The sequence below is a fragment of the Takifugu rubripes genome, chromosome 10 (genome assembly GCF_901000725.2).
Source record: "Takifugu rubripes chromosome 10, fTakRub1.2, whole genome shotgun sequence".
In the NCBI taxonomy this organism is placed as follows: domain Eukaryota; kingdom Metazoa; phylum Chordata; class Actinopteri; order Tetraodontiformes; family Tetraodontidae; genus Takifugu; species Takifugu rubripes.
Genome location: NC_042294.1, coordinates 9,516,001 through 9,537,440, shown reverse-complemented (window position 1 = coordinate 9,537,440; position 21,440 = coordinate 9,516,001). Strand labels below are relative to the sequence as shown.

The following is a 21,440-nucleotide window of genomic DNA, read 5'->3' as shown; positions in this document are numbered from 1 at the left end:
TTTCTGCGGTTCCTCGCGCCGTCATCCGATCCTCGGCAAAAAAGAAAAATGGATCGCGCTTTCCCGTCTTTCCTGCTTTGATGTTTGGTTTTGATGTGTCTGACGGTGGAGATCAAATAAGAGGCGCTGCGTTCGAGGAGCTTCAGGCATCTGGAGCTTCTACTGGAACAGCTGGTTCTAATCCCGCCAGTTTGATTGACTCTCACAACCACACATTTTTCCTCTGCGTCCTCACTCCCTTGCTGATTGTTATGCTACGCTACGCTAAAACAGGTTAAAGAATGTTTACGACGTTTACCAGAAGGGTGTAGATGGACGTACAGTTCAGGTTTTCCAGTTTTCCTGGAATTATGACTTCAGTTTTGGCGCATTTGCTGCTCTTTCTCATTGTGGCGAGACAAAATTAGCATTTCGCTTTCCAACCCTGAATCAAAGCAAAACAACCTCAAAAATGACGTCGTAGCAGATTAAACTCTCCGGATTAAAGGCTCCTGCTGGGGAAATCCCTGCAACACTGGAAGCATCTGTTCCAGATAAGGACAAGCTCATCCGACGAGGCAATAAATGTCACAAACGGCCGGAAGTCGATATGAATTTTACTTGGCGTTAGCTGCATGCTAACGCTTCGAGCCCCAAACGTAACGAGGTGAGAAGAAAAGCAGCGAGTTTCTGTTGTGCTTCTGCTGCCAGATCCCAAAAACCTTTAATTGACCCTAATTGAGGAAATTAGGGCGGATGAGCAGCTCTTCAACAGTCACGGTTCAGGCTAACGTAACAACAGTCTGAGGGACGGACGCATCCCATAATATTAATGCAACGTACTTGTGTTAAAAAAAGGCAAATAAATATCTCACACAACCACAAAATTGTGCAGGTGATTCCCGATTCTTGGAAACCGACACTTTGGAAGATGCACGTTTCCCTCACAGTTAGCTGTTAGCTTAGCATCGCTGCAGTATGAAGTGCCATGCTGGGAACTCAGTCATGTGACTGGAGAGACGGATTTCAAGGCTCAGCTAGCTGTTTCAGCTAAGCTAACTAGCCGAGGGTGGTGTCAGCCATCCCATAATAAACATTCGTCCCGAAACGTCAAACTGCTGCTTTAACACACCTGAAAATAATAATAAAATAAGGTTTATTACAGTAAACATACATCCAGGAAAAGGAAATATACATATACATATATGAATTATACACATATGCTAAAGTGGATATGCTAATGTCTGTGTACACACCCATAAAAGCACCATGCACACACACACACACACGCACACACACACACATCAAGAATTGGTCGCTGCTCAACCAGCCGAAGTACTTCAAACGCTGCAGTACTTAGAGTATTTGTACGTGTGGAACTGTAATAGATTACTCTCTGATTTGGTCGCGTCTTCCTGCCGCCCAAATATGGACGTTTAAAAAAAAATCATTTTCCTTTGATCATGCCGCGACCCAGAGGATGGAGATGTTGGTGCCGCCCTCCTGGGTGATCTGGTTGACGCGTCCACGGAGGCAGTCCAGAGTCACAAACACGGTGGTGCCGTTCTGGACCTCGAACGAGGCCCTCAGTCCGATACTGGCCCACAGGCCGCCCTCGGGCATGGAGCCGGACACCTGCTGGGCCAGGGGTCCGGCGTGCTGGCCCTGACCCCCGACCCGCTGCAGCGTTAGCTTCAGCACGCTGCAGGAGTGGATCAGCTTCAGGTTCAGGGCCACGTTCGTTGTCCCCTTTTCCCGGAATACAAAATTCTTCTGGCCGTTTGACTCCCCGGGCCGGGCCAGATGGACCTGCGGGGCGTCCGGGCCCGCCTGCTGGAACAGCAGCGGTTTATTCCGGACCGCTCCGAACGGCAGTCCGGTCTTGGACACGGTAGCGGTCAGGGAGGAGGACAGGGCCGCGGGGATCCAGATCAGGCTCAGCGTGCTGATGCCGGTGCTGTCCCCGAAGTACCGGACGTTGCACTGGGCCGGCGACGTGATTTCGAAGCTGAGCGCGTCCCCTCCCGACACGCCGGCGGTTCCGGAGAGGGTGATGGACGTGTCCCTGTAGTGGACGCCCGCCTTGAAGGCCTGGGCCACCTCCCGGCCGGTACCGTTGTGGGCGGCGTAGGCGCTGAGGGAGAAGCCCTCGCGCACGCAGGCGTGGCCCATGGCGAACAGCGCCTGTTGGAGCACGAACCGGACCACGCCGCTCTCGGTGAAGCGCACGCCGCGGTTGTCGTGGGTGAGCGCGACCATGTACGGGTCCGACACGGCGGTGGTGCGGAACGTCGGGCGGTAGCTGGTCTGGTAGTGCGTCAGCAGGGTCATCTGCGCCGTCATGGCGACGGCGCCGGTGTCGTGCGACAGCCAGAGGAGGCTGAAGCTCGGCGCGGCCACGTCGTGGACCTGAAGGTCCGTGCTTTGGTTGCAGTGTTGGTTCGGACTCCTCAGCACCAGCGCCACGGCCTGGTCCGGCTCCACCTCCACGCAGGCGCTGACGCTGGCGCCCTGGAAGAACTTCCCGTCCGGCTGCTCGATGCGGACGCCGCTGAGGTCCCGGCCCTCGTCCTCCTGGCTCCCGTCGAGCCTCAAACCCACCTGGAGGAAGTTCCTGCAGCTGTGCCGGACCGCGAAGTTCTGATCCAGCCACACGAGGCCGTGCTGCCGGAACGCCAGGCGACCCGCATCGACGGACAGCAGGTCGCGGGGCCCCGCCCCCTGAATGTCCATCTGGAGCCCCGGGAAGATGTGCGCGCCGGAGGTCCTGGCGGGGGGAACCGCGACGTGGGCGGCCCAGGCCCGAGAGAGGCGGGTCTCTGAGGGCGCCGCGCAGACGGCGTCGCCGGTCGGCGTGCAGGGAGCGGACACGGGCTCGCCGTCACAGTCCGAACAGGCCTGGCACTCCTGGAGCTCCCGGTTGTAGAAGTAGTCGCGGCCACAGAAGCCGGTCGGCGCCTCCCTCTCCGACACCCCGAGACACCTGAAGCCCCCTGAGACGAGACAACAGAGACACCAAAGATGGCGGCGAACTTCCGGCCGCCCTCTCCGAGGCGGGCGGGAATGTGTCGGACGTACCCGGAGTGTTGAGGCATTTCACCCGCTCTCCGCAAATCCTCGGGAGCTCGAGACACTCGTCCCTGTCCTGGGAGACGGGGAGACCCGATTAGCATGACGCGAGATTAGCATGACGTCAGATTAGCATGACGCGAGATTAGCATGACGTCAGATTAGCATGACGCGAGCCGAGCGATACCTGGCACATCCTGTCTGCGGTGGCGGAGCACTGTGAGATCAGGAAGAAGCCCGGCGGACACGCGCTGCACCTGTCGCACCGCGGCGGCGCCCTCGCGGCGTTGCAGTACTCCTCCTGACCACAGGGGGCGGCGCAGCCAAGCAGAGGCTGGGGGAAGTGAGCCTCTCCGATGGCATCCGTGGCTTCGGGAGCCGCGCCGGCTCTGTCGGAGGTGTCGGGCCTCTGCGGGTGGCCGCGGGCCTGGTTCTGCTGACCCGCCAGGTGGCTCTGGAAGTAGCTCTGCAGCTCCCCCTGCAGGTCCCGGAAGGACGCCTGTTTGAAGGCGTCGGAGAGGAGGCCGCACTGGGCCTGGACCGCGTCCATCTGCTCGTACATGCCGCGCTGCTGCTCCAGGATGGCGCTCTGCTGGGACAGCAGCGCCCCCTGCTGCTCCGCCAGCTTCTGCTGCAGGTCCCGGAGGACCACCTGCTGGGCCCGCAGGGCCTCCACCAGCGTCTCCTGACCCTTCGCCAGCTGCAGGTGCAGGATGAGGGCGTCTTCTGAGGGCACTTCGTTCTCTCCTGGGAGGGAAATCGCAGAGAGTTGAAGACCAAAGAGGGAACATCAAAGCATCAAAGGGTTTGAGCCCGGTTCCTCTGGTTCTGGACCATCGTGTCCACGCCTGGAACCACGGATGCCCAAAGATCAAAGCGGAATTCACCTGGTTTGATGTCACACGTCAGCTGGACCCCCAGGGGCGCTGCTCCCAGTTCCGGCGGCGGATATTCCAGATCCGGGAAATCTCCCAGAAACTGCGCGGCTCTGTCGGCCAGATGTGCGGGAGGACGCGGGGAGGAGGCGACGCGGAGCTCCGCTCCGGCCACGCACTCCTCTCCCGCACACGCCCTGCCGCGGTGCTGGGCTCTCATCCTCGCGGGGAGCCTGCACTCGATCCCTCTGCACTCCCGCGTGCCGTTGCCGGGCTTCGGAGACGCGCCGCAGTCCACATCCGCGCACGCCGCAGGTGGCGCCTCGTGCGCTCTCAGCCGCGCGCCGCCGCCGCCGCCCTCCGCGTCGCCGTGCCGGAACAGCTGGAGAGACGCGTGCGTCTCTGCCGCGCCTCTGGGGGAGAGGACGGGATGCTGGCTGGCGCCGGAGCGCCGCGGCGGTCGGGCCGCCCCGGGGCCCCCGCTCGTCTGGACCCCCCAGGACAGCAGCAGCAACAGGGCCGCGGCGGGTGGAACCATGGTGCGGTCAGACTTCCCTCGCTGTGTCGCTACTAAAGAAGAGAGAGGCGCGTTAGAACTCTTCCCTGGATGAACCCCCCCCACCACCCCCCGACCCCCCCGGGAGAACTTGCCCACCTTCAGCTCTGGGCTTCCCGACCGTCAGTGAGGCTCCAGAGCGCGAGACGCTGCTGCTCTCTGAGCCCCGCACCGCGTCGGGATGAGGAATTCCTGAGACTTCATTAGCGTCGGGTTTCAGCTTAACCCTTCACCGCCCCCCCCCCCCCCCCCCCCCAAACGCTTCTCTTGCTTCCTGCCACCCGGAATGTTGAGACAGCTGCTGGTCCGGGTCCTTGTCAACACGTTGCGCCCGGGTTCAAAGGTCAAACCTTTGTGGAAGGCTGGTGGCGGGAGGTCAGGAATGCCGAGCTGGTTTTCCCGGTTTTCTCCCGTCTGCAGCTCGGCTGGGGTCTATTTTTTTATCGATCCATCCGCGAGAGGGCAGGCAGGTGGCAGAAGTGGGATCCGGGTCTTTATTCCTGTTTTTTTTTATCAGACTCGAGTCTCGGATTCTTGGATCTCCTTTTGAACAGGTGTGGCTCCGCCCACCAGGCTCAGGTGTTCTGCAGGTGCAGCTCAGCAGAGGGCGCTACAGCACCGGCCTTCAGGCCTCCAGCTCTCTGCTAGGTCTTTAGCATGGTTAGCATCCAGGAACGCTCACCGCTTCCACGTCCTCCAGCTGACTCCGCCCACAGGGGCGAACGTTTCCCTCGCTGCTCACCTGGAACACCTGACCTGGTGTTATGGGGGGGGGGGCTGGGTGCGTGTGTGTGTGGGGGGGGGCTGTGTGTGTGTGTGTGGGGGGGGGACTTCCTCAATTGATGCTAATTTAGTTCCTGTGAGAGGACAGTTTTGTCCCCCAGAGGTTCTTTATCTTTATTTCCTTTTGGCCGCTCCTGCAGTAAATCAGGTGAATTATTAACACACACGCACACACACGCACACACACACACACACACACGCACACACACCAACATTCCTTCTGCTGACTCGGACACTTTCAGGATCTTTGAGTCCTTCAAATGTTTCTAAAGAGCAGGTCCACCAGTTCCCTGTTGCAGATAAGGAGGCGTGTGTGTGTGAGTGTGTGTGTGTGTGTGTGTGAGTGTGTGTGTGTGTGTGTGTGGGGTTGTGAAAGTGTCGAAGTGTTTCGCAGGAATTCAGCGACAGGTCTGGACCTGAACTTCCGCGTTGAGCAGGGCAGCGTCAGCAGATGCTCACACGTTCTCTGCCTGGAGAACCTCTGGAGAACCTTCTGAGGTGGAACCCATGTCCAGCTGAGGGAGCCCAAACAGAACTTCCCACAAGGTGAGTCGGATCTTGAGCTTTGAGCAACACCCGGACGGTCCCTGGCTGGGACAGAAAACTGTCCACAGAAGTCTCCGCGAGGGGTTTTTCTTAATCAGATTTGCTTCAACGAAGCTAATTTATGCTAACAGAGCGGCCGTTAGCCAAAGGTTGATGAAGGTTGGTGGTTTACGACCCGGTGGAACCATTTTTAGTCCCTTTCTGACTTTGACAGTTGCACAACAGTCTCAGCTCAGGCGGGCTTTGATGTGACGTCAAAGAAATCAAAGGAAATTTGACGATTATTGTTGATTATTGTTTTTTTCTGGGCGCTGATTGTGGAAAACTAGCGGTTCTGTCGGGTCGATTCTGGTTTCCGATTTAGGATTGAGTCCAGAACTGATTTGAAGTTTTTCTGATCAAATCTGGGTTTTGTTTTCTCCAGAGAAGCTTCTGGATTAACGAATGTTGGACTTTTGCTTCTTTTTTCTATCCCCGCCGATACTGCGGCGCCTTTATGAGGAGATAAAATTTATGGATCATAACAGAATTTTTAACAGGAGGTTCCGGGGAAAAGACGATTTGTTTGCAGGGTTCGTTTCAATGCTAACAGTTTTTCAAGTGTAACTATTTCCAAAGTTTCCACATCAAAGATTTGGCAACAGCCCAGACCAAAAAACAGGCAGCTAACGCTAAAGCTGCGATGTTTTCAAAGGTCAGTACACAAAATACAGCGCGATCGTTGCCTGGAGACAGTTAGCTTAGCAAATACACTAGGAACCTTCCAGCATATCCAGATTTGCACATTTAAACCAACAAGAACGAGTATTTTGTAATATTAAAGGCAAAACCAATTTAATCTTAAAGGGAAGTGCTGACCAAGCATGAACAACAAAAGGCTAATTGGTTGTTGTAAAGAAGAAAGTGTTTCTAGTCTTCAAAACCCTTCTGGACCTGTTCATTTCAATTTTTATAGTGCTAATGCTAACATACAAGTGCTGGACTACTAAATAAACATAAATATAACTATATATTTATTCAAGTAGTGTTAGCATGCCGTCCCCACAGCGTTAGCATGTCATGTTATTAACGTTTTTTCTTCGGTGACTCCTCTGAGGCACAATTTCATCACGTCAGTCAGGAGGAGCGACGGTACGTTAGCGGGTTAGCATCATTTCCTTCAAGATTTCGAAACACCGAGAGGCAGGAAGTGCAGCACTTCCTGTGGAGGAGAACCAGATGAACTTCTGCAAAGCTAAAAAAAAAAAGAACATCAAGGGCTGTTCATCAGATCAAAGCCAGAGAGATTTGTCTGATCCTAATCCATCCCATAATAACAGTCCCTGTTGTCCAGAGCGAGCAGCCATCAGGTTAACGGCCCTGAGTACGCTAACTCCTAATGTTAGCCGTAGCTCATGTCTGCTCAGCAAATCCAAATTTTAAAACTACCTGCACCAAACTGGCACAATTAGCATTAGCAGGCTAACGAGCAACTAGCGGAGAGCTAGTAGATAAAGCCTTTGTTTGAGATGTTTAGCCTAAAATCATCTTTTTGTGGTCTACAGATGTGTTAGCGTAGTGTTCCACAGCCGTGACACATCTGTCACATGTGTTCCATTACTCAGAGGTGACGGCCTCAGCGTTAGCATCCGTTAGCCAGTGACGCCCCCAGCCAACGTCTCATGAACGCCGAGACAACCAGAACTGAAGTGAGGAGCATTAGTGAGCAGAGCGATGGCATGTGTCCATAAATAGCGGAAATATATTCCAATCGGCTTCTTTAGCTTTGGAATATTTAGCAGCTGTTGCATTTTACCGTCCAGATGCATGTTTTTAGGCCTAAGGCTGAAAGAGCATGCAAAAATGTTAAACTACCGGTTTGACATGTGAGTTCAACAAGAGACAACAAGTTCTGGGAAAGTATTCATGCCTGGAAGGCAAAGAAACTAGGGCTAAGCGCTAACGCTAATGCTTTTCTCAACACACCGTTAGCTACAGCCACAAGCTGAAATAAATCAGGAAACGGTACTCAAAGGAAAATAAACAGATTTGTTTTTGATCCGAAGGCCGTCAGCTAACTTCACATGCTAGCATGTTAGCTTAGTGTGTGTGTATCTTATTTTTGTCATGTGATGAAGTCATTGAATCTGATTGTTCTGATGTTGCGTCACGCAGATGGACGACATCGACGCCATGTTCAGCGAGATGCTGGGGGAGATGGACCTTCTGACCAAGGTTAGCTAACACACCTAGCTAACACACCTAGCATGAAAACATTGAATTCCACACATTTAACCAGAATTAGAGTTAGAAGGAACCTGTAATACTGACAACGGTGGTTTTGGATGGCACGCAGGCGTCCCGGTGGGGGGGTGCTAACCACACAGATGGGGCATTGTGGGTATTTAGCCGGTGCTGTTGAAGGTCGAGCTTTGTTGCAGAATGTGTTGCAGATTAGTCTCCAGCGCCGCCGCGGCTAATCTCACCACCACGCTCGTTTCTCCCTGCAGAGTCTGGATCAGGAAATGGCCCCTCCCGACGCCCCCCCCAGCACCAGCGAAGAAGTCAGCTTCTCCATCGGCTTCCCCGACCTGAATGGTGACTAGCTTGTGTGGAAACGTCATGTGGCGCTGGGCGTTGACGCCTTGCGCGATGCATGTTGCTAAAGTGCTACAGTTTCGCAACACTCACGTTACACTGCCTCAAAAGGGTCCAGTCTGTTGGTTCAAGCTAATATTAGCTAAAAAAAACAACAACCACTAAACAAATAGCTGATGTGGCTAATCGTAGCACCATTGGCAGTTTGATTTTGGATGACCACGCCAATGCTAACCGTGTGCTGACAAAGGCATTTGTTGTATGTGTTTAGCTTGTTAGCATCGGTGGATTTGTGTGACCGTTAAAGATTAAAGTGATGTCGACGTGCTGTTTTTAACGCCTCTTTCAGAGTCTCTGCAGGAGCTGGAGGACAGCGACCTGGACGCCCTCATGGCCGACCTGGTGGCCGACCTCAACGCCACAGAGCAGAAACTGGCGGCTGAGATCGAGGACCTGAAGGTGCCGCCGCCGCCACAGCCGCACCTGCCGCCCAAGAGCCGCGGCGCCGTTTCCACATCCTCCTCCTGCAGCCCTAGTCCGGCGTCCTCTGCCACCTCGCCGCTCCCGGTTCCGCCCCCTCAGTCTGTTAAACCCTCGATGGTGAGCAGAATTAGCGACCGTAGCCACTTTTAGAACTGAAGTGAGAGTTCTAGTCGAGGGTTAAAAGTTCTCTGCTTTGATCCTTCAAAGGCAGTTTTACGCTAAAAGAACATCAAAGCATCGCCGGTTCCCAGTCCGGTCTGTCTCCGTGGAAATGGGTAAAAGTTCTCCGATAACACCTCGGAGGGTTCTGGAACAGATCAAACCTGTGCAGAGAAACGGGTTCAGGAGGGGAAGCTAAGAGGGCGCTAACTTATTGCTTTAGCAGCTCTCGTGCGCTGAGCTGCACGACTTTATTAAAAACGCTCGAAAAAACGTGCAAAGTTCTCATATGAAAGTGTGACGATCGACAATCCAGCTATGAAAACACGTCATTAGCGAAACTCGGCGCAGTTTGACCTGTGATCGACCTTTAACAAAGGAAATTGCTAACGTCACGTTAGCGATCTGGCGCGAGGCGTCAGTCCAGCGACATCGGAGAACTAATAAAATCCTTTTTCTTTTTCTATCCTTCAAGGAGGAAATCGAAGCGCAGATGAAAGCCGACAAAATCAAGCTAGCGCTCGAGAAGCTAAAAGAAGCTAAGGTGAAGAAGGTGAGCTAAGCCGACGGCGTGCGTTGGGCGTGGACATTTTCTCAGCGCTGGAGGTGACAACAGAAACCGGAAGCTAGCAGCTAGCATGCGTTTAAATTAAAAACCTTCCTCGTTTCTTTAAATTATCTCAATTTTCTGTCATCTGAGGGGAACCGGAAGGCTCAGGAACCTGCCCCCCCCACATACCCACAACAGCTGGGCACGTGGGGGGGGCAGGGGGGGAGGCTGCAGTTGGTGGTTTTTCCGTTTAAAACCGCTAAAGGCCTTAAAATTTCACACATTCACAGGCGCATGTGGAAACAGTCGGGCTGGTAAAGAACCGCCGACGTGTCACAGGTGCCGCCTGCTAGTGTTAGCCGAACGATCCGAACATCGCTAAACGTCTCACTTCCGGAGGAAACGGGGCCCTCGGGTGCCTCCGGACCCACAAGCGTCGGTCCAGAACCTCCAGACACAGACAGAAGTCCACGTTAGCGTCACGTTGTTAGCGCTTCCATGCTAATCTCCCCCACAGCTGGTGGTGAAGGTGCTGCTGAACGACGGCAGCTCCAAGACGCTGATGGTGGACGAGAGGCAGAGCGTCCGGGACGTCCTGGACAACCTGTTCGAGAAGACCCACTGCGACTGCAACGTGGACTGGAGCCTGTGCGAGACCAACGCCGAGCTGCAGCTCGGTGAGTCCCGGCAGAACCGAGCCGCTCCGGACCGGGATGAGGACGGGAAAAACCGCAGGAGAGGAAGGAACCCGCTGGTTCTCCTTCACTGTGGGCTAATGCTAACGTAGCGGTAGCATGGCGGTTCGGCCTGTGAGGAGCAGCTGTTTTCATTAGCAGCCTGAGACAGGAAGAACACACACACACACACACAGGCGCGGGCTTAAGCTGCTGTGTCGGACAGTTCTCGCTCCAAGGCTCCGTCATGAATCGTGATCCATTAAATACTTTATTTTTATCGTTAACGCGGTGGTGCGTCTGACACATGGAGGCTATTAAAAGCTCATATCTGACTGGTGAGCGCATGAGTGGATGCTCCTGTGTCATCCGTGAATGAGTGTGTGTGTGTGTGTGTGTGTGCGTGGGTGGTTTGACAGATTAAATGAGGGATTTTTGTCACCCAAACGCACCACAGAGGTCAGATTTTCCATCTCCGTCAACAATCCCCCTCTCACACACACACACACACACACACACACACGTGTTTAGCAGCGACCGTCACACTGACAACACATAACACAATTAAATGATTAATAATTAAAACTTGCTGCGGTTCTCCCGCCCAGAACGCACGTTTGAGGACCACGAGAACCTGGTGGAGCCGCTGTTAGCCTGGACCAGAGACAGCCAGAACAAGGTTTTCTTTCAGGAGCGTCCAGAGAAAAACGAGGTCTTCAAAAACCCCCAGGTTTGCCCCCTCTGACACGCTCACATACCCCACCATCAGCCCCCCCCCCCCGGCAACATCTGGATCGTTTCACAGCTGAGAGATGAGACGGGACGAAAGTTAACGTCCGTGTGAAGAGATCCTGATGACCTGCGTTAGCCGTTAGCGCTAAAATGGCAACTAGCTAAGAAAACAAACAATTTAACATAAATGTTGCCATTTGATGCACTGCAGCACAGTTAGCTTCGAGCTAATCCGCAGCTGCCGTCCCCGATGGCTCAGCTACATCCCGGCTAGCAGTTTGTCATCATTTCTGAGGCTAATTAGCGCTTTTGGCTAATGCAAATAAAAAAAAGACTCGATAACAGGACGGAGCCTGCGTTAGCCAAAATTTGCTAAACTGTTAGTGTTAGCAATCATAGCAGGACATTATCGATGGCGTCAAAACAAATTAGCATCTGTGCTACAGGCAGCTAGATGAGAACATGTGTCATATAACAACCAGTCACACATGAATCTAGATCCTTTATTTTATCCTCTGCAGAACTTTTATCTGTGGAAGAAGGACAAGAAAACTCTCCAAGCCATCAAGGACAAAGACAAAGAAATACTGATAAAGGTAAGAGAAGCGGAAACCGTTGAACTTCTCGCTAACGTCGCGCTTCCTCACTCCTCCGTCCCCACTCAGGAGAACTTCTGCGGGACGTCCATCATCGTCCCCGACCTGGAGGCGGTGCTCCACCTCAGGGAGGACGGGAAGAAGTCCTGGAAGCAGCGTCTCTTCCAGCTGAGGGCCTCCGGCCTTTATTACGTCCCCAAAGGGAAGACCAAGGTCCACTAAACGTCTTCCACCAGCAGCAACATCACTCAGGGGCTTTGGGAACCCGCCCTGCTAGCTGCGCGCTACCGTTAGCTTTAATGTCCCCTTCCCTGTCCCCGCAGTCGTCCCGTGACCTCATCTGCTTCGTACAGTTCGACAACTTAAACGTTTACTACGGCAAAGACTTCAGGAGCAAATACAAGGCCCCCACGGAGTTCTGCTTCGTCCTGAAGGTGAGTTCGCATCATCGCTGGTTCTTTTTTCCACCGTTGGAACCTGGAATTTAAATCGCTAGCCAAGCGGGTTGACATCTAGTGGTGGGAAAACGAACTGCGGGAGTTAAATAAGGTTTTATTGGTTTGTTCTCACGGTTCCGAGGTGTTGAAGTTCATATTCAAACCTGTTTGAATAGGCCCCGCCTCAACATTTACCTGTTTGTGACATTAGATGTGTAAAAATATGGGGAATATGTTGTGTTTATACGTGAAAATCCGATTTTGTCCATCTGGCAGCACCTTTCATTTGTGATGAGGAAGTGAAAAAACTAATTTTTTCAGTCGAAAGTGGAAAAAGGAGACGAAACAGTTCCCGAAATCAGTTGTTAAATTTAAGGCCTGTGGAGAGACGCTGACGATGTGGAAATGAAGACTTGGGTGGTTGCGATCAGTTCGAGGGTTTTTTTGTTTCTCCCTGTCTCACCCGAGAAGCCGTCGAATCAGCAGATTAGAGTTAGAGAAACAAATATCAACCTTCTGTGATCATAGTCGGTTATATTTTTAAAAACATCAATAAACCAGCAGCTGCGCATTTAAACAAACACATCATGTGTTTGGACGCTGCCTCGCTGCTGCACCCTAGCGGCGGACAGTGGGACTGCAGCCCCGCCGGAGGGGAGGAGTCCTGCGGCTGTGGGCGTGGCCTGTTTCTGACTCCACCTTATCTGTTTCTTCAGCATCCTCAGATCCAAAAGGAGTCTCAGTACATCAAATACCTGTGCTGCGACGACGCCTGGACCATGAACCTCTGGGTCGCCGGGATACGGATCGCTAAGGTGATTAAACGCCGCCGCTCTTTTAACGCCTTTAACGGAGGAAGCGAGAGTCACAGGCCCAGTGGCCTCTCTTCCAGTACGGCACCGCGCTGCATCAAAACTACCAGACAGCCCTGAGGAAGGCGGCCGTCACCTCGGCGTGGACCAACTGCAGCAAGCCGTCCAGCGACGGCCCGCCCACGCCGCCAACGACCATCAAAGGTAAAGGTTCGCCGCCGCGAGGCGTCCCAGACGCGCCGGCACGGCTCCTCACGCCCTTTTTCTTTTCACAGCGAGTCCGGCCAACGGTCACGTTCCCAAACCTCCACCAGGAGCTGCTCCACAGGTAAATATCATCGCGTCCTACATTTCCCATAATCCCGCTGCTGATGCCTGATCGTTCCTTCTAGGATGTTTTTCCTCCTCCTCCTCCTCCGATGGACATCCTTCCCCCTCCACCTCCTGACCCGGCGTTCCCTCCTCCACCTCCCCCCCTGATGGCCAAACGTTCCCCGAAACCCTCCGCTGGGCACCGCCAGGCTCCCGGGGACCACCTGCCGCCGCCACCTCTGGCCCCGCCCCACGACGACGCCTCAGAGGACCCGCCGGACTTCCTCCCGCCTCCACCTCCCAGCTTCGACTCCCTGCCCCCCCCCCCTCCAGGCATGAGCGCCTTCCCTCCGCCGCCTCCTCTGCTGGGTTTCTCGGAGACCAGCCAGCCTCTGCCGCCGCCTCCACCCGACCCGGAGCTGCTGCTCCCGCCCCCACCTGCGTCCATGATCTCGACAGGGGCCGGGGCTCCTCCTCCACCTCCTCCGCCGCCACCTGCTGCGGCGGCGTCCCCCAGACCGGCTCCAACGGCGTCCGGCTCCGTGAGGAAGAGGCCTCCCGCTCCCCCAAAGAGGACTACACCAGCGCTGCACGGGAGTGGAGGAGGAGCGGGAGAAGGAGCGGGAGGAGGAGACTTCATGTCAGAACTCATGAAGGCCATGAACAAAAAGCGAGCAGATCATTCGTGAAGAGACTCGGATCCAATCCGGAGATTTGAGACTTTGTTCAGCTTCAACCTTCTAAATGAGGCGATAATAAAACTGGACCGGGGATCTTCTGCAGGGATGCTCCACTTTCTTTTCTTGAATGTTCAGGTGTTTTTCTGGCCCCCCTCCTTCTGTATTCATCTACAGGCATTGCCACCCCCACAAGCTGAATACTGACCTCTGACCCCACTGACCCACCCGTATTTCTATGTCCTACCTAGTCTTCTCCCCCCCCCCCCCCCATCAGCAGGAGGGTCCCCCTACATGAGCCTGGTCCTGCTCCAGGTTTCTTCCTGTTAAAGGGGAGTTTTTCCTTGCCCCTGTTGCTTGTCTGGGGTCAGGCCCTGGGATTCTGGGAAGCGCCTAGAAACAATTTTAATTGTAAAAGTTGCTACGTAAATAAAGATTGATTTGATTGATTGAATGAATTCAAAGGTTAAATGTCAGTGAGGATATTATGAAAACGCCTCTTGTGTGTAAAACCACTGAGGTATCTGATTATTAATCCCAAAAGTAATAAATTTACTCCACTACGGAATAATTTCCTGCTTTTTAAAGTATCTGGACTCACGCATTTGAAGAATGGAACTTATTTTATTATTATAATTATTTTAATTTCTTTAAAAAACATACAAGAAATTAAATGCAAAAAATTGCTAACGGTAAATAAACTTACTTTGATTGAGATCAATTTAAATGTGTCATTTAAATGTTTATTTTAAATGAAAAACAAACAAACATGTTTTTGTGTCATTTTTGAGCAAAACGGCTGCAGAAAAGCCGGGAACGCAGACGCGACGAGTCGAGCGCCGATCGCCGCAGTCTGATCCTCACTCCTAAAACATTCACACGTATAAAAACCCTCTGGATTCAGCTCAGAGGAAGACACAACTTTTTTAAAGCAGTTTTATTATCAAAATGATGAACAATCATCAGATTATCTTGATATAATTGTCTACAATTAAGCCACAGATCACAAACGCGGAATAAATTCTATTCATGCTTTGATCTCTTTGGTCTCCGTGGGCCGCTCAGGAGGAGCAGCTGACCTTTAACCCCCGAGCCCAGGCTGGAGGTTTTGCTGCATAACCCGCCTCCTCTGCGGCCTCTTGTGTAACGAACGGCGAGGAGAGCGTGCGGTGCAAGAGCGCCACCTGGTGGGGGAAAAGAGGTAAGACAGTTGGGTCTGCTGCGGCCGAAGAACGGGAACACGCACACGAACACGCGCACACACCTCAGAAAAATCATTCCTCTCGGCCTTCCGCACAGCGGACTCAGCCATCCAGTTCCTCAGCACGTATCGCGGGTTCACACCTGAGCGGGGGCAGACGCAGGTAAATAGCCAACGACACCAACCAGGAAGTGTTGGATTATTGATTCAGCTGCTCACGTTTCATCCTGTTCTGGCGACCTGAATCGTCATCGCGCTGCTGCCTGAGCACAGACACGTTCACGCCTGTAATCCAGCAGATTATCAAAGGTTTTACGGACGTTTTACCTGCGGAGCCGCGGCAGGTACAGGCCCAGCCAATCAGGGAAGAGCTGGTGGGACGACAGGCCTTCAAGAGCCCACATCTGTTAGAGAACCAGAATCAGCGTCAGCAGCCGAGACCGTCGCCAGAGGTCACGTCTGGCCTCACCTGCGTGAAGTTTTGGCCGTGAAGCTGCTCGGCCGAAGCTTCGCTCAGCTGCCTGAAGGTCAAGGTGAAGTCGGAGCGCGTGTCCTCCATCAGCTGCAGACACCAGCACCGATCAGACCGAACAAGAGGAGGCCGAGACGCCGGTCTTACCTTCAGCAGGAGGGCGATGAGGAAGCCGTCGTCCTCTTCTTCGCCCAGAAGGCCCAGTTTGGCTCTGAACAGCTGCAGGATCCTGAAGACCAAGAACCAAACCGCTCGTGCTCAGACATCGTTCCTCACCTTTTCCGTGTGAACGTTCACGTTTACCTCCGCTGGTAAACGTCGGCGTAGCCGTTCAAGACGCTCTGGGCCCTGAGGAAGAGGAGCATCAGGTTCAGAGACCCTGTCAGGTACCGTGGACCTCCGCTCTGATGGAGGCTGCTGCTCCGCTCACTCTTTCTGCTGCTCTCCCGTCAAGACGGGCCGGAGCGCCGCCAGCAGCTTCCCCAGGTTGAAGTGTCCGACGCCGGCCTGGGCGCCGATGCTGTATCGGCCCTCGTCGTCGGAGACGTTGGGGACGAAACCTGCAACGTGCGGGCGTCAGCGTGACAACGGGCGGGCGGCAGGAAGTTTAGTCAAACACGCACTGGGATCGTAGGACTCCACGAAGCCGAACGGCCCGTAGTCGATGGTGACGGAGAGGAGGCTGAAGTTGTCCGTGTTGCAGACGCCTGGCGTGAGGAGGAAACGTCAGAAGATGTCGGGAAACGAAAAATCAGACAGTCGGAGGGGTGAAAGGGCACCGTGAGCGAAGCCGACCGACGTCCAGCGGGCGATCAGATGAGCCGTTTCATTCACCACCGTGGAGTAAAACACCTAAAACAACCCAAGCGGGTCTCAGTGACCAGCCTTTAATCAGACAACGCTGAAATATCCCGAAATAACTTCGACTACCAAATACTTATCTGGGTCGTCCGAGCTGATGGAAGGAAAATGCTCATCGATCACAAAGTCCATCAGCTCTCTGCAATCAGAAACCATCAGCGACAGGAAGCCAAGCGATGGAACGCGGCGCGATCGGACTCACCTCAGGAGGCCAAACTCGCCACTTTCAGACAGAATTTCCAGGGATCCGATTCGAAACCAGGAGCGGGCGACCCGGAGCACAACAGCACCTGGAAACAGACAAATGAACGTTAAAAATGAAGCGTCGCCCCGATGAAGAAGGAAATGGGCTCGCCTCTCTCCGCCTTCACGTTTCCATCATAGAACTGGTCCCTCAACACCGGCTCGTCGCTCACGATCAGACTGAAACAGTCGGGAAAAGAGGTGAGACAGGCGCATCATCCCAGCCACCAATCAAGTCCTTCCAGGGTCCGACCTCGCCGCCCTGCTGGTGGGAACGCCCAGGAAGTGCATGGCCTCGCTGCACAGGAACTCCCTCACGGACGAGCGGACGACGGCGCGACCGTCTCCGGACCTGCGCGCGGCGTTTTCAGAAAAGAGCGAGTGAGAAGGGGGGGGGGGGGAGGATGTTCCCGGACAAAGGAACACGAGTCAAACCTTGAATATGGAGTTTTCCCGGATCCTTTCAGCTGTAGTTCCCAAACTTCACCGTTCCTTTGATGGATTCAGAGTTTTAGATGTTGATGTGGCTTAAAAACACAGATCAGCCTCCTCACCGGTTAGTGAACTGGCCCAGAGTGTGTGCTCGTCCATCACCCAGCTGCCCCGCCCAATACCCAAACTGAGACAGGAAGACCGCACATTAACTACTCTGGTGCACAAAACCTGCACCAAATGACCTCTAATTGACCCCTGAGCTGACCTGATGACCTCCGTATCTGTGGGCGAGCGGCTCAGATCCCACCATCAGAGCGCCGCCGCTAGCGTAACGCAGGAACTCCTCTGAGCGAGCCGCCGCCACGTCCAAGTTCAGGATGCCTCCGATGACATCCTGATAAAACAACTGACATGAGGCCCGCTGTTGAAAATAAACGCGGGAGGTTTATGACATCACATCACCGTGGAAACTGCCGCCAGTCTCAGTGGACCTTTGAGAGGGGTCGGCAAGGATCTGGAGAAAATGCAGTTTTTAACCGTGCGAACAAAGTTGCCGTCAACCGGGTCAATGGGAAACGCTTCTGCATGAGGAGAAAGTAGACTTAGTGTTGCTTATGGACAATATATTCTGTAAATATACAGATTATATGTAAACAAGGAAATCACTTGTACCCATGAGCTTCTTGGAGGACACTTGAAATTGGTCCAGGTCCTGAATGAGGGGTGAAACACTTGTTTCCGACCTCGATCTTACATAGTCTGACGTTGTTCCATGACAGTTCTGGTCAACACTGGGACAGAACTGTGGACATACTGGTGCGAAACTGGCCGCTGCCACTGCAGCGATCAGTGCAACTGTCTGCAAACTGCACATTTCCATACAGGCGACAGCTGCAACAACACATGCTCATGTGTTTTGCATGTATATTGTGTGTGTAGAGCAGTAACTTTAATTTCCAGTCTGCAGGTTTAATAAAGGATTCGTCTTTACAAACATAAATTTGCCTTTAATTCATTGGTCGAAAAACCTTTTTGGCAACTTGTAACAAACGTTAATTAACTAATAAAATGAATATTTAAATGAATATTTAAACACAAGTGACAAATTGATAACGACACTTTGGCTCCAGCTAGCTTTATTTGTTAGCATCTCCAGGCTAAACAGGAGCTCCCTGTTAGCACCCAGCTGTTAGCACCAGTATTGCCGTTTAATATCGTATACACTGGTCCGATAAACTGTATTTAATTTTATAAATTTAAACGTCGGGTAACAGCGGGTCTTATAGTAACAGGAAATGCTATAAATAAAAATATATAGTTTAGATTAAATTTATAACGCTCTCAGCTTTCTCGCTCCACGTCATCATCAGGCGACGGCTTTCTTCATTTCCGGTTCCGTTCCAATATATAACCTGACTTGATGCACGTTCCGGGGGAATATGGCGGTTCCGTGGTGGGGGCAGTGCCGGCGTTCGGGTACGAGCTTTACCTGTACGAGTTTATTTGAAACGGCGTGGTGCTTTAGCAGACCTTCGTCCGCCTCGGCGTCCTGCTTGGGGCGGACGTCTCGAAGATCTTGGTCGCACAGTGAGGTGAGTTTTCCGGGTGCAGACGGGACAGGAAGTCCTGTCAAACTCTGGAAGGTCAAACAGCACCGGCGAGCCTGCTGCTGCACGCTGGTTTATTACCTCCTCTGCATTACGCGTGTACTGCTCACACTTGCCTTTCAGGTTTCTCTTTTTTAATTCATAATAATTGCTCGGGAGTTATTTCAGGCGCGGTTGCCTGTGGAGAGCTCAGCAGGCTTTAAGGTCAAGACCGGGTCAGATTACTGGGGAAATAAAACAAGATCTGCCCTCAGTTTATTCGCTGTCCATTTTAAATCTAACTACTCCAGTTGACCTTTAAAACCCATTCAGTTTTTATTGAGTCGTTCTGTGCTGAGTGTCACCACAATTTAATAACCGTTTAATCAGTAACACATTGTGCTGTTTCCTTACCTTTGTTTTAAAATGAAATTGAGGTGCCTACTTGAACTCAAACATTAAATAAGAAAGGTGTAAAGCAGTATTCAAGCTGACCAGTGTAAATGGTAGAATAAAATTGTCTCTTTCTACACTTTCTAAAGAGATGAACGTGTTTTTCAGGGTCGGCAAGCCGAGCTGTCGACGCCGATAAAGCCAAAAGGTTCAATCCCGACTACGTTATTCTTCAGGTGAGACAGAAATGCTCTAAATGTCTGCATAATTAGCTTGCTGAGCAGTGTTTGTGTTTTCTAAGCAGGCAGTTTTTGGGTTCCTCACCTCGGTGCTACAGCTGCAGGAACCTGCACAGCGATGCAAAGCTGAAGGACCCCTTCACATTGGCCCAGAAGGACTTAAAAAGCCTTTATGATGACATCAGAAAGGTGCGTCTTCAGGCCCCTGTCACCCCCTTACATGGTAGTTTGGTAGTTTATTCCCCGTGTCTCTGACAGGAGCTGTTCGTCTCCAAGGAGGAGTTAAAGTTCCTGTGCGACTACTACTTTGATGGGAAGGGCAAAGCCATCCGACCCATGATAGTGGTCCTGATGGCCCGGGCGCTCAACATCCACAGCAACAGATCTGGGTAAATCTGGCCCCAAAATGACCTTTTATGAAACGGTTCGGGCGGAAAAAACCGGCACACCTTTTGATGATCCCCAAGCAAATGACCTTTGACCTCCGCAGCGACCTGCTGCCCGGGCAGCGCGCCATCGCCATGATCTCAGAGATGATCCACACCGCCAGCCTGGTGCACGATGACGTCATAGACGGGTCGGACAGGCGCAGGGGAAAGACGACCATCAACGAAATTTGGGGTGAAAAGAAGGTGCGTGAACACTTCCTGTTCCCCTGAGAAGGACCCGCGGGATAATCTTCCGTCTTTCAGGCCATCCTGGCTGGAGACTTCATCCTGTCCGCCGCCTCCATGGCCTTGGCTCGGATCGGCAACATCACGGTGGTGAAGGTGCTGTCGCAGGTGATCGAGGACCTGGTGCGAGGTACCGTGCTCTCGCCGCCACCACGGTCGGGGGGGGGGGACCGCCGGGACTTGTGCTTCCAGCCGTCTGTGTTGTGCTTTCAGGGGAATTCATGCAGCTGGGATCCAAGGAGAACGAGAACGAGCGCTTCAAACACTACCTGGAGAAAACCTTCAAGAAGACGGCGAGCCTCATCGCCAACAGTTGCAAAGCAGTATGTACGTTCCTTCTCCAGACCATTGAGCCCGCTGGAGGAGGACGGTCTGCGCTGGTGTTTGTGCTGACCTCTTCTTCCATCCAAGGTCTCCATTCTGGTGAACTCTGACCCGGAAGTCCAGGAAATAGCCTTCCAGTATGGAAAGAACGTGGGCATCGCCTTTCAGGTAGTGCACTCGTCACATCTCACCTGTGCTGCAGGTGCTGCAGTGATGCAGTGTTCATCTTCCTGCAGTTGGTGGACGACGTCCTGGACTTCACCTCGGGAGCCAGTCAGCTGGGGAAGCCCTCGGCCGCCGACCTCAGGCTGGGCTTGGCCACCGGGCCGGTCCTTTTTGCCTGCCAACAGGTGAGACTCCAATCTCCATCCGTCAGACGAGCTCTGTTCCTGAAGCTCTCTGCCTTTGCAGTTTCCCGAGCTCCACGCCATGATCATGAGGCGGTTCAGCTCCAAAGGAGACGTCGACCGGGCCTGGGAGTACGTCCTCCAGGTACGACCAATGGGAGCGCACGCGGCGGGCCGTTTGCAGCCGGACCCTCCGGGTTACATTCCACTTCCTGTTGCAGAGCGACGGCGTGGAACAGACCAACTACCTGGCCCAACGCTACTGCCAAGAAGCCATCCGGCACATCAGCCTGCTGAGGCCGTCGGCGGAGAGGGACGCCCTCATCAGGCTCACCGAGATGGTGCTCGCCAGAGACAAGTGAGGCTCCGGCTGGGCGCCGCGGCAACCGCGCAGGTCGGACAGGGAGAGGCCTCCGAGGACGGGGAGATCGCGCGATCAAACACTCGGGGTCTCCCCCCTCCGAAGGTTCACGGCTCTCGACACTGAGATGTAAATAACATGATGAGATGGAAGAAACTCGGGCAGGTTTCAGGGCAACTCGTCATTTTGGGGGGGGGGGGGATTATTCACATGCTGACTCAAAACAAAATCGTACTGTAACCGCGACCGCCTCCGCAGACTCCAGAGCCATCACGTGCTAGCTCCGAGCCGCGGCGGCGTCGCAACGACCTGCGACTCCAGCAGAACAGAGACCGTCGTCTGTGTGTGTGTGTGTGTGTTTGCTGCTTCGTGATCCGTCCACGCGTCAGACTCGTCTTTGATTTGACAGTTGCAGGATCTGTGCTTTGTACCAACCAAAGCCTTAACATCATGTTTAATAAACCTGCTATTTGTTTTTCTAATTTAA

The 21,440-nt window shown here is 53.3% G+C and overlaps 4 protein-coding genes across 8 annotated transcripts; 2 read left to right on the top strand and 2 right to left on the bottom strand.

Annotated features, from left to right (window-relative positions):
* Positions 1-1,118: 1,118 nt before the first annotated feature.
* Positions 1,119-4,243, bottom strand: nell3 (NELL (neural EGFL like) family member 3). The gene is made up of 4 exons (XM_011608120.2): positions 3,936-4,243; positions 3,236-3,795; positions 3,058-3,124; positions 1,119-2,972 (listed from the first exon to the last, which is right to left on the bottom strand). Exons 1-4 carry the CDS (start codon positions 4,141-4,143, stop codon positions 1,441-1,443), a joined length of 2,367 nt encoding a protein of 788 aa, XP_011606422.2. The 5' UTR covers positions 4,144-4,243; the 3' UTR covers positions 1,119-1,440.
* Positions 4,244-5,320: 1,077 nt separating this feature from the next.
* On the top strand, positions 5,321-14,581 carry apbb1ip (amyloid beta (A4) precursor protein-binding, family B, member 1 interacting protein). Of its 2 annotated transcripts, none has more exons than XM_011608098.2 (14): positions 5,321-5,808; positions 7,963-8,022; positions 8,298-8,385; positions 8,735-8,985; positions 9,503-9,580; positions 10,095-10,254; positions 10,860-10,981; positions 11,505-11,579; positions 11,649-11,792; positions 11,903-12,013; positions 12,733-12,831; positions 12,909-13,032; positions 13,104-13,156; positions 13,221-14,581. In XM_011608098.2, exons 2-14 carry the CDS (start codon positions 7,963-7,965, stop codon positions 13,827-13,829), a joined length of 1,974 nt encoding a protein of 657 aa, XP_011606400.2. In that variant the 5' UTR covers positions 5,321-5,808; the 3' UTR covers positions 13,830-14,581. The 2 variants fall into 2 exon arrangements, with proteins under 2 accessions (XP_011606400.2, XP_029698656.1); XM_029842796.1 differs by lacking the exon at positions 5,321-5,808 and adding an exon at positions 5,827-5,967.
* Positions 14,560-18,447, bottom strand: LOC101078610 (protein adenylyltransferase SelO-like). 4 transcript variants are annotated; one of them, XM_011608099.2, is made up of 19 exons: positions 17,702-18,447; positions 17,492-17,610; positions 17,295-17,423; positions 17,149-17,213; positions 17,030-17,086; positions 16,848-16,946; positions 16,707-16,774; positions 16,554-16,641; positions 16,421-16,490; positions 16,270-16,342; positions 16,114-16,197; positions 15,921-16,050; positions 15,794-15,838; positions 15,638-15,719; positions 15,488-15,580; positions 15,346-15,422; positions 15,238-15,281; positions 15,082-15,161; positions 14,560-15,001 (listed from the first exon to the last, which is right to left on the bottom strand). In XM_011608099.2, the coding sequence occupies exons 1-19, from the start codon at positions 17,907-17,909 to the stop codon at positions 14,879-14,881; spliced, it is 1,734 nt and encodes a 577-aa protein (XP_011606401.2). In that variant the 5' UTR covers positions 17,910-18,447; the 3' UTR covers positions 14,560-14,878. The 4 variants fall into 4 exon arrangements, 3 of the variants coding, with proteins under 3 accessions (XP_011606401.2, XP_029698659.1, XP_029698658.1); XM_029842799.1 differs by having other exon boundaries at positions 15,488-15,719; positions 17,702-17,968; positions 18,026-18,447; XM_029842798.1 differs by having other exon boundaries at positions 15,488-15,719.
* Positions 18,441-21,435, top strand: pdss1 (prenyl (decaprenyl) diphosphate synthase, subunit 1). The gene is made up of 11 exons (XM_003968134.3): positions 18,441-18,621; positions 19,177-19,244; positions 19,313-19,436; positions 19,506-19,636; positions 19,738-19,879; positions 19,940-20,051; positions 20,135-20,244; positions 20,333-20,413; positions 20,482-20,595; positions 20,657-20,737; positions 20,814-21,435. The coding sequence occupies exons 1-11, from the start codon at positions 18,469-18,471 to the stop codon at positions 20,952-20,954; spliced, it is 1,257 nt and encodes a 418-aa protein (XP_003968183.2). The 5' UTR covers positions 18,441-18,468; the 3' UTR covers positions 20,955-21,435.
* The last annotated feature ends 5 nt before the right edge of the window (positions 21,436-21,440 follow it).

Coding starts and splice junctions, on each gene's coding strand:
- LOC101078610 (XM_029842798.1), bottom strand. CDS start 17,909: ATGGAAATGTGCAGTTTGCAGACAGTTGCACTGATCGCTGCAGTGGCA. Junction 17,087..17,148: donor CTGGGCCAGTTCACTAACCG/GTGAGGAGGCTG, acceptor AATCCATCAAAG/GAACGGTGAAGTTTGGGAAC. Junction 15,282..15,345: donor TACCTGCCGCGGCTCCGCAG/GTAAAACGTCCG, acceptor GTCTGTGCTCAG/GCAGCAGCGCGATGACGATT.
- pdss1 (XM_003968134.3), top strand. CDS start 18,469: ATGGCGGTTCCGTGGTGGGGGCAGTGCCGGCGTTCGGGTACGAGCTTT. Junction 19,880..19,939: donor AAATTTGGGGTGAAAAGAAG/GTGCGTGAACAC, acceptor TCCGTCTTTCAG/GCCATCCTGGCTGGAGACTT. Junction 20,245..20,332: donor TCGCCAACAGTTGCAAAGCA/GTATGTACGTTC, acceptor CTTCCATCCAAG/GTCTCCATTCTGGTGAACTC.
- apbb1ip (XM_029842796.1), top strand. Junction 8,023..8,297: donor AGATGGACCTTCTGACCAAG/GTTAGCTAACAC, acceptor TTCTCCCTGCAG/AGTCTGGATCAGGAAATGGC. Junction 13,033..13,103: donor GCCGCCAACGACCATCAAAG/GTAAAGGTTCGC, acceptor TTCTTTTCACAG/CGAGTCCGGCCAACGGTCAC.
- nell3 (XM_011608120.2), bottom strand. CDS start 4,143: ATGAGAGCCCAGCACCGCGGCAGGGCGTGTGCGGGAGAGGAGTGCGTG. Junction 3,796..3,935: donor GACGTGTGACATCAAACCAG/GTGAATTCCGCT, acceptor TTTCCCTCCCAG/GAGAGAACGAAGTGCCCTCA. Junction 3,125..3,235: donor CCGCAGACAGGATGTGCCAG/GTATCGCTCGGC, acceptor CCCGTCTCCCAG/GACAGGGACGAGTGTCTCGA.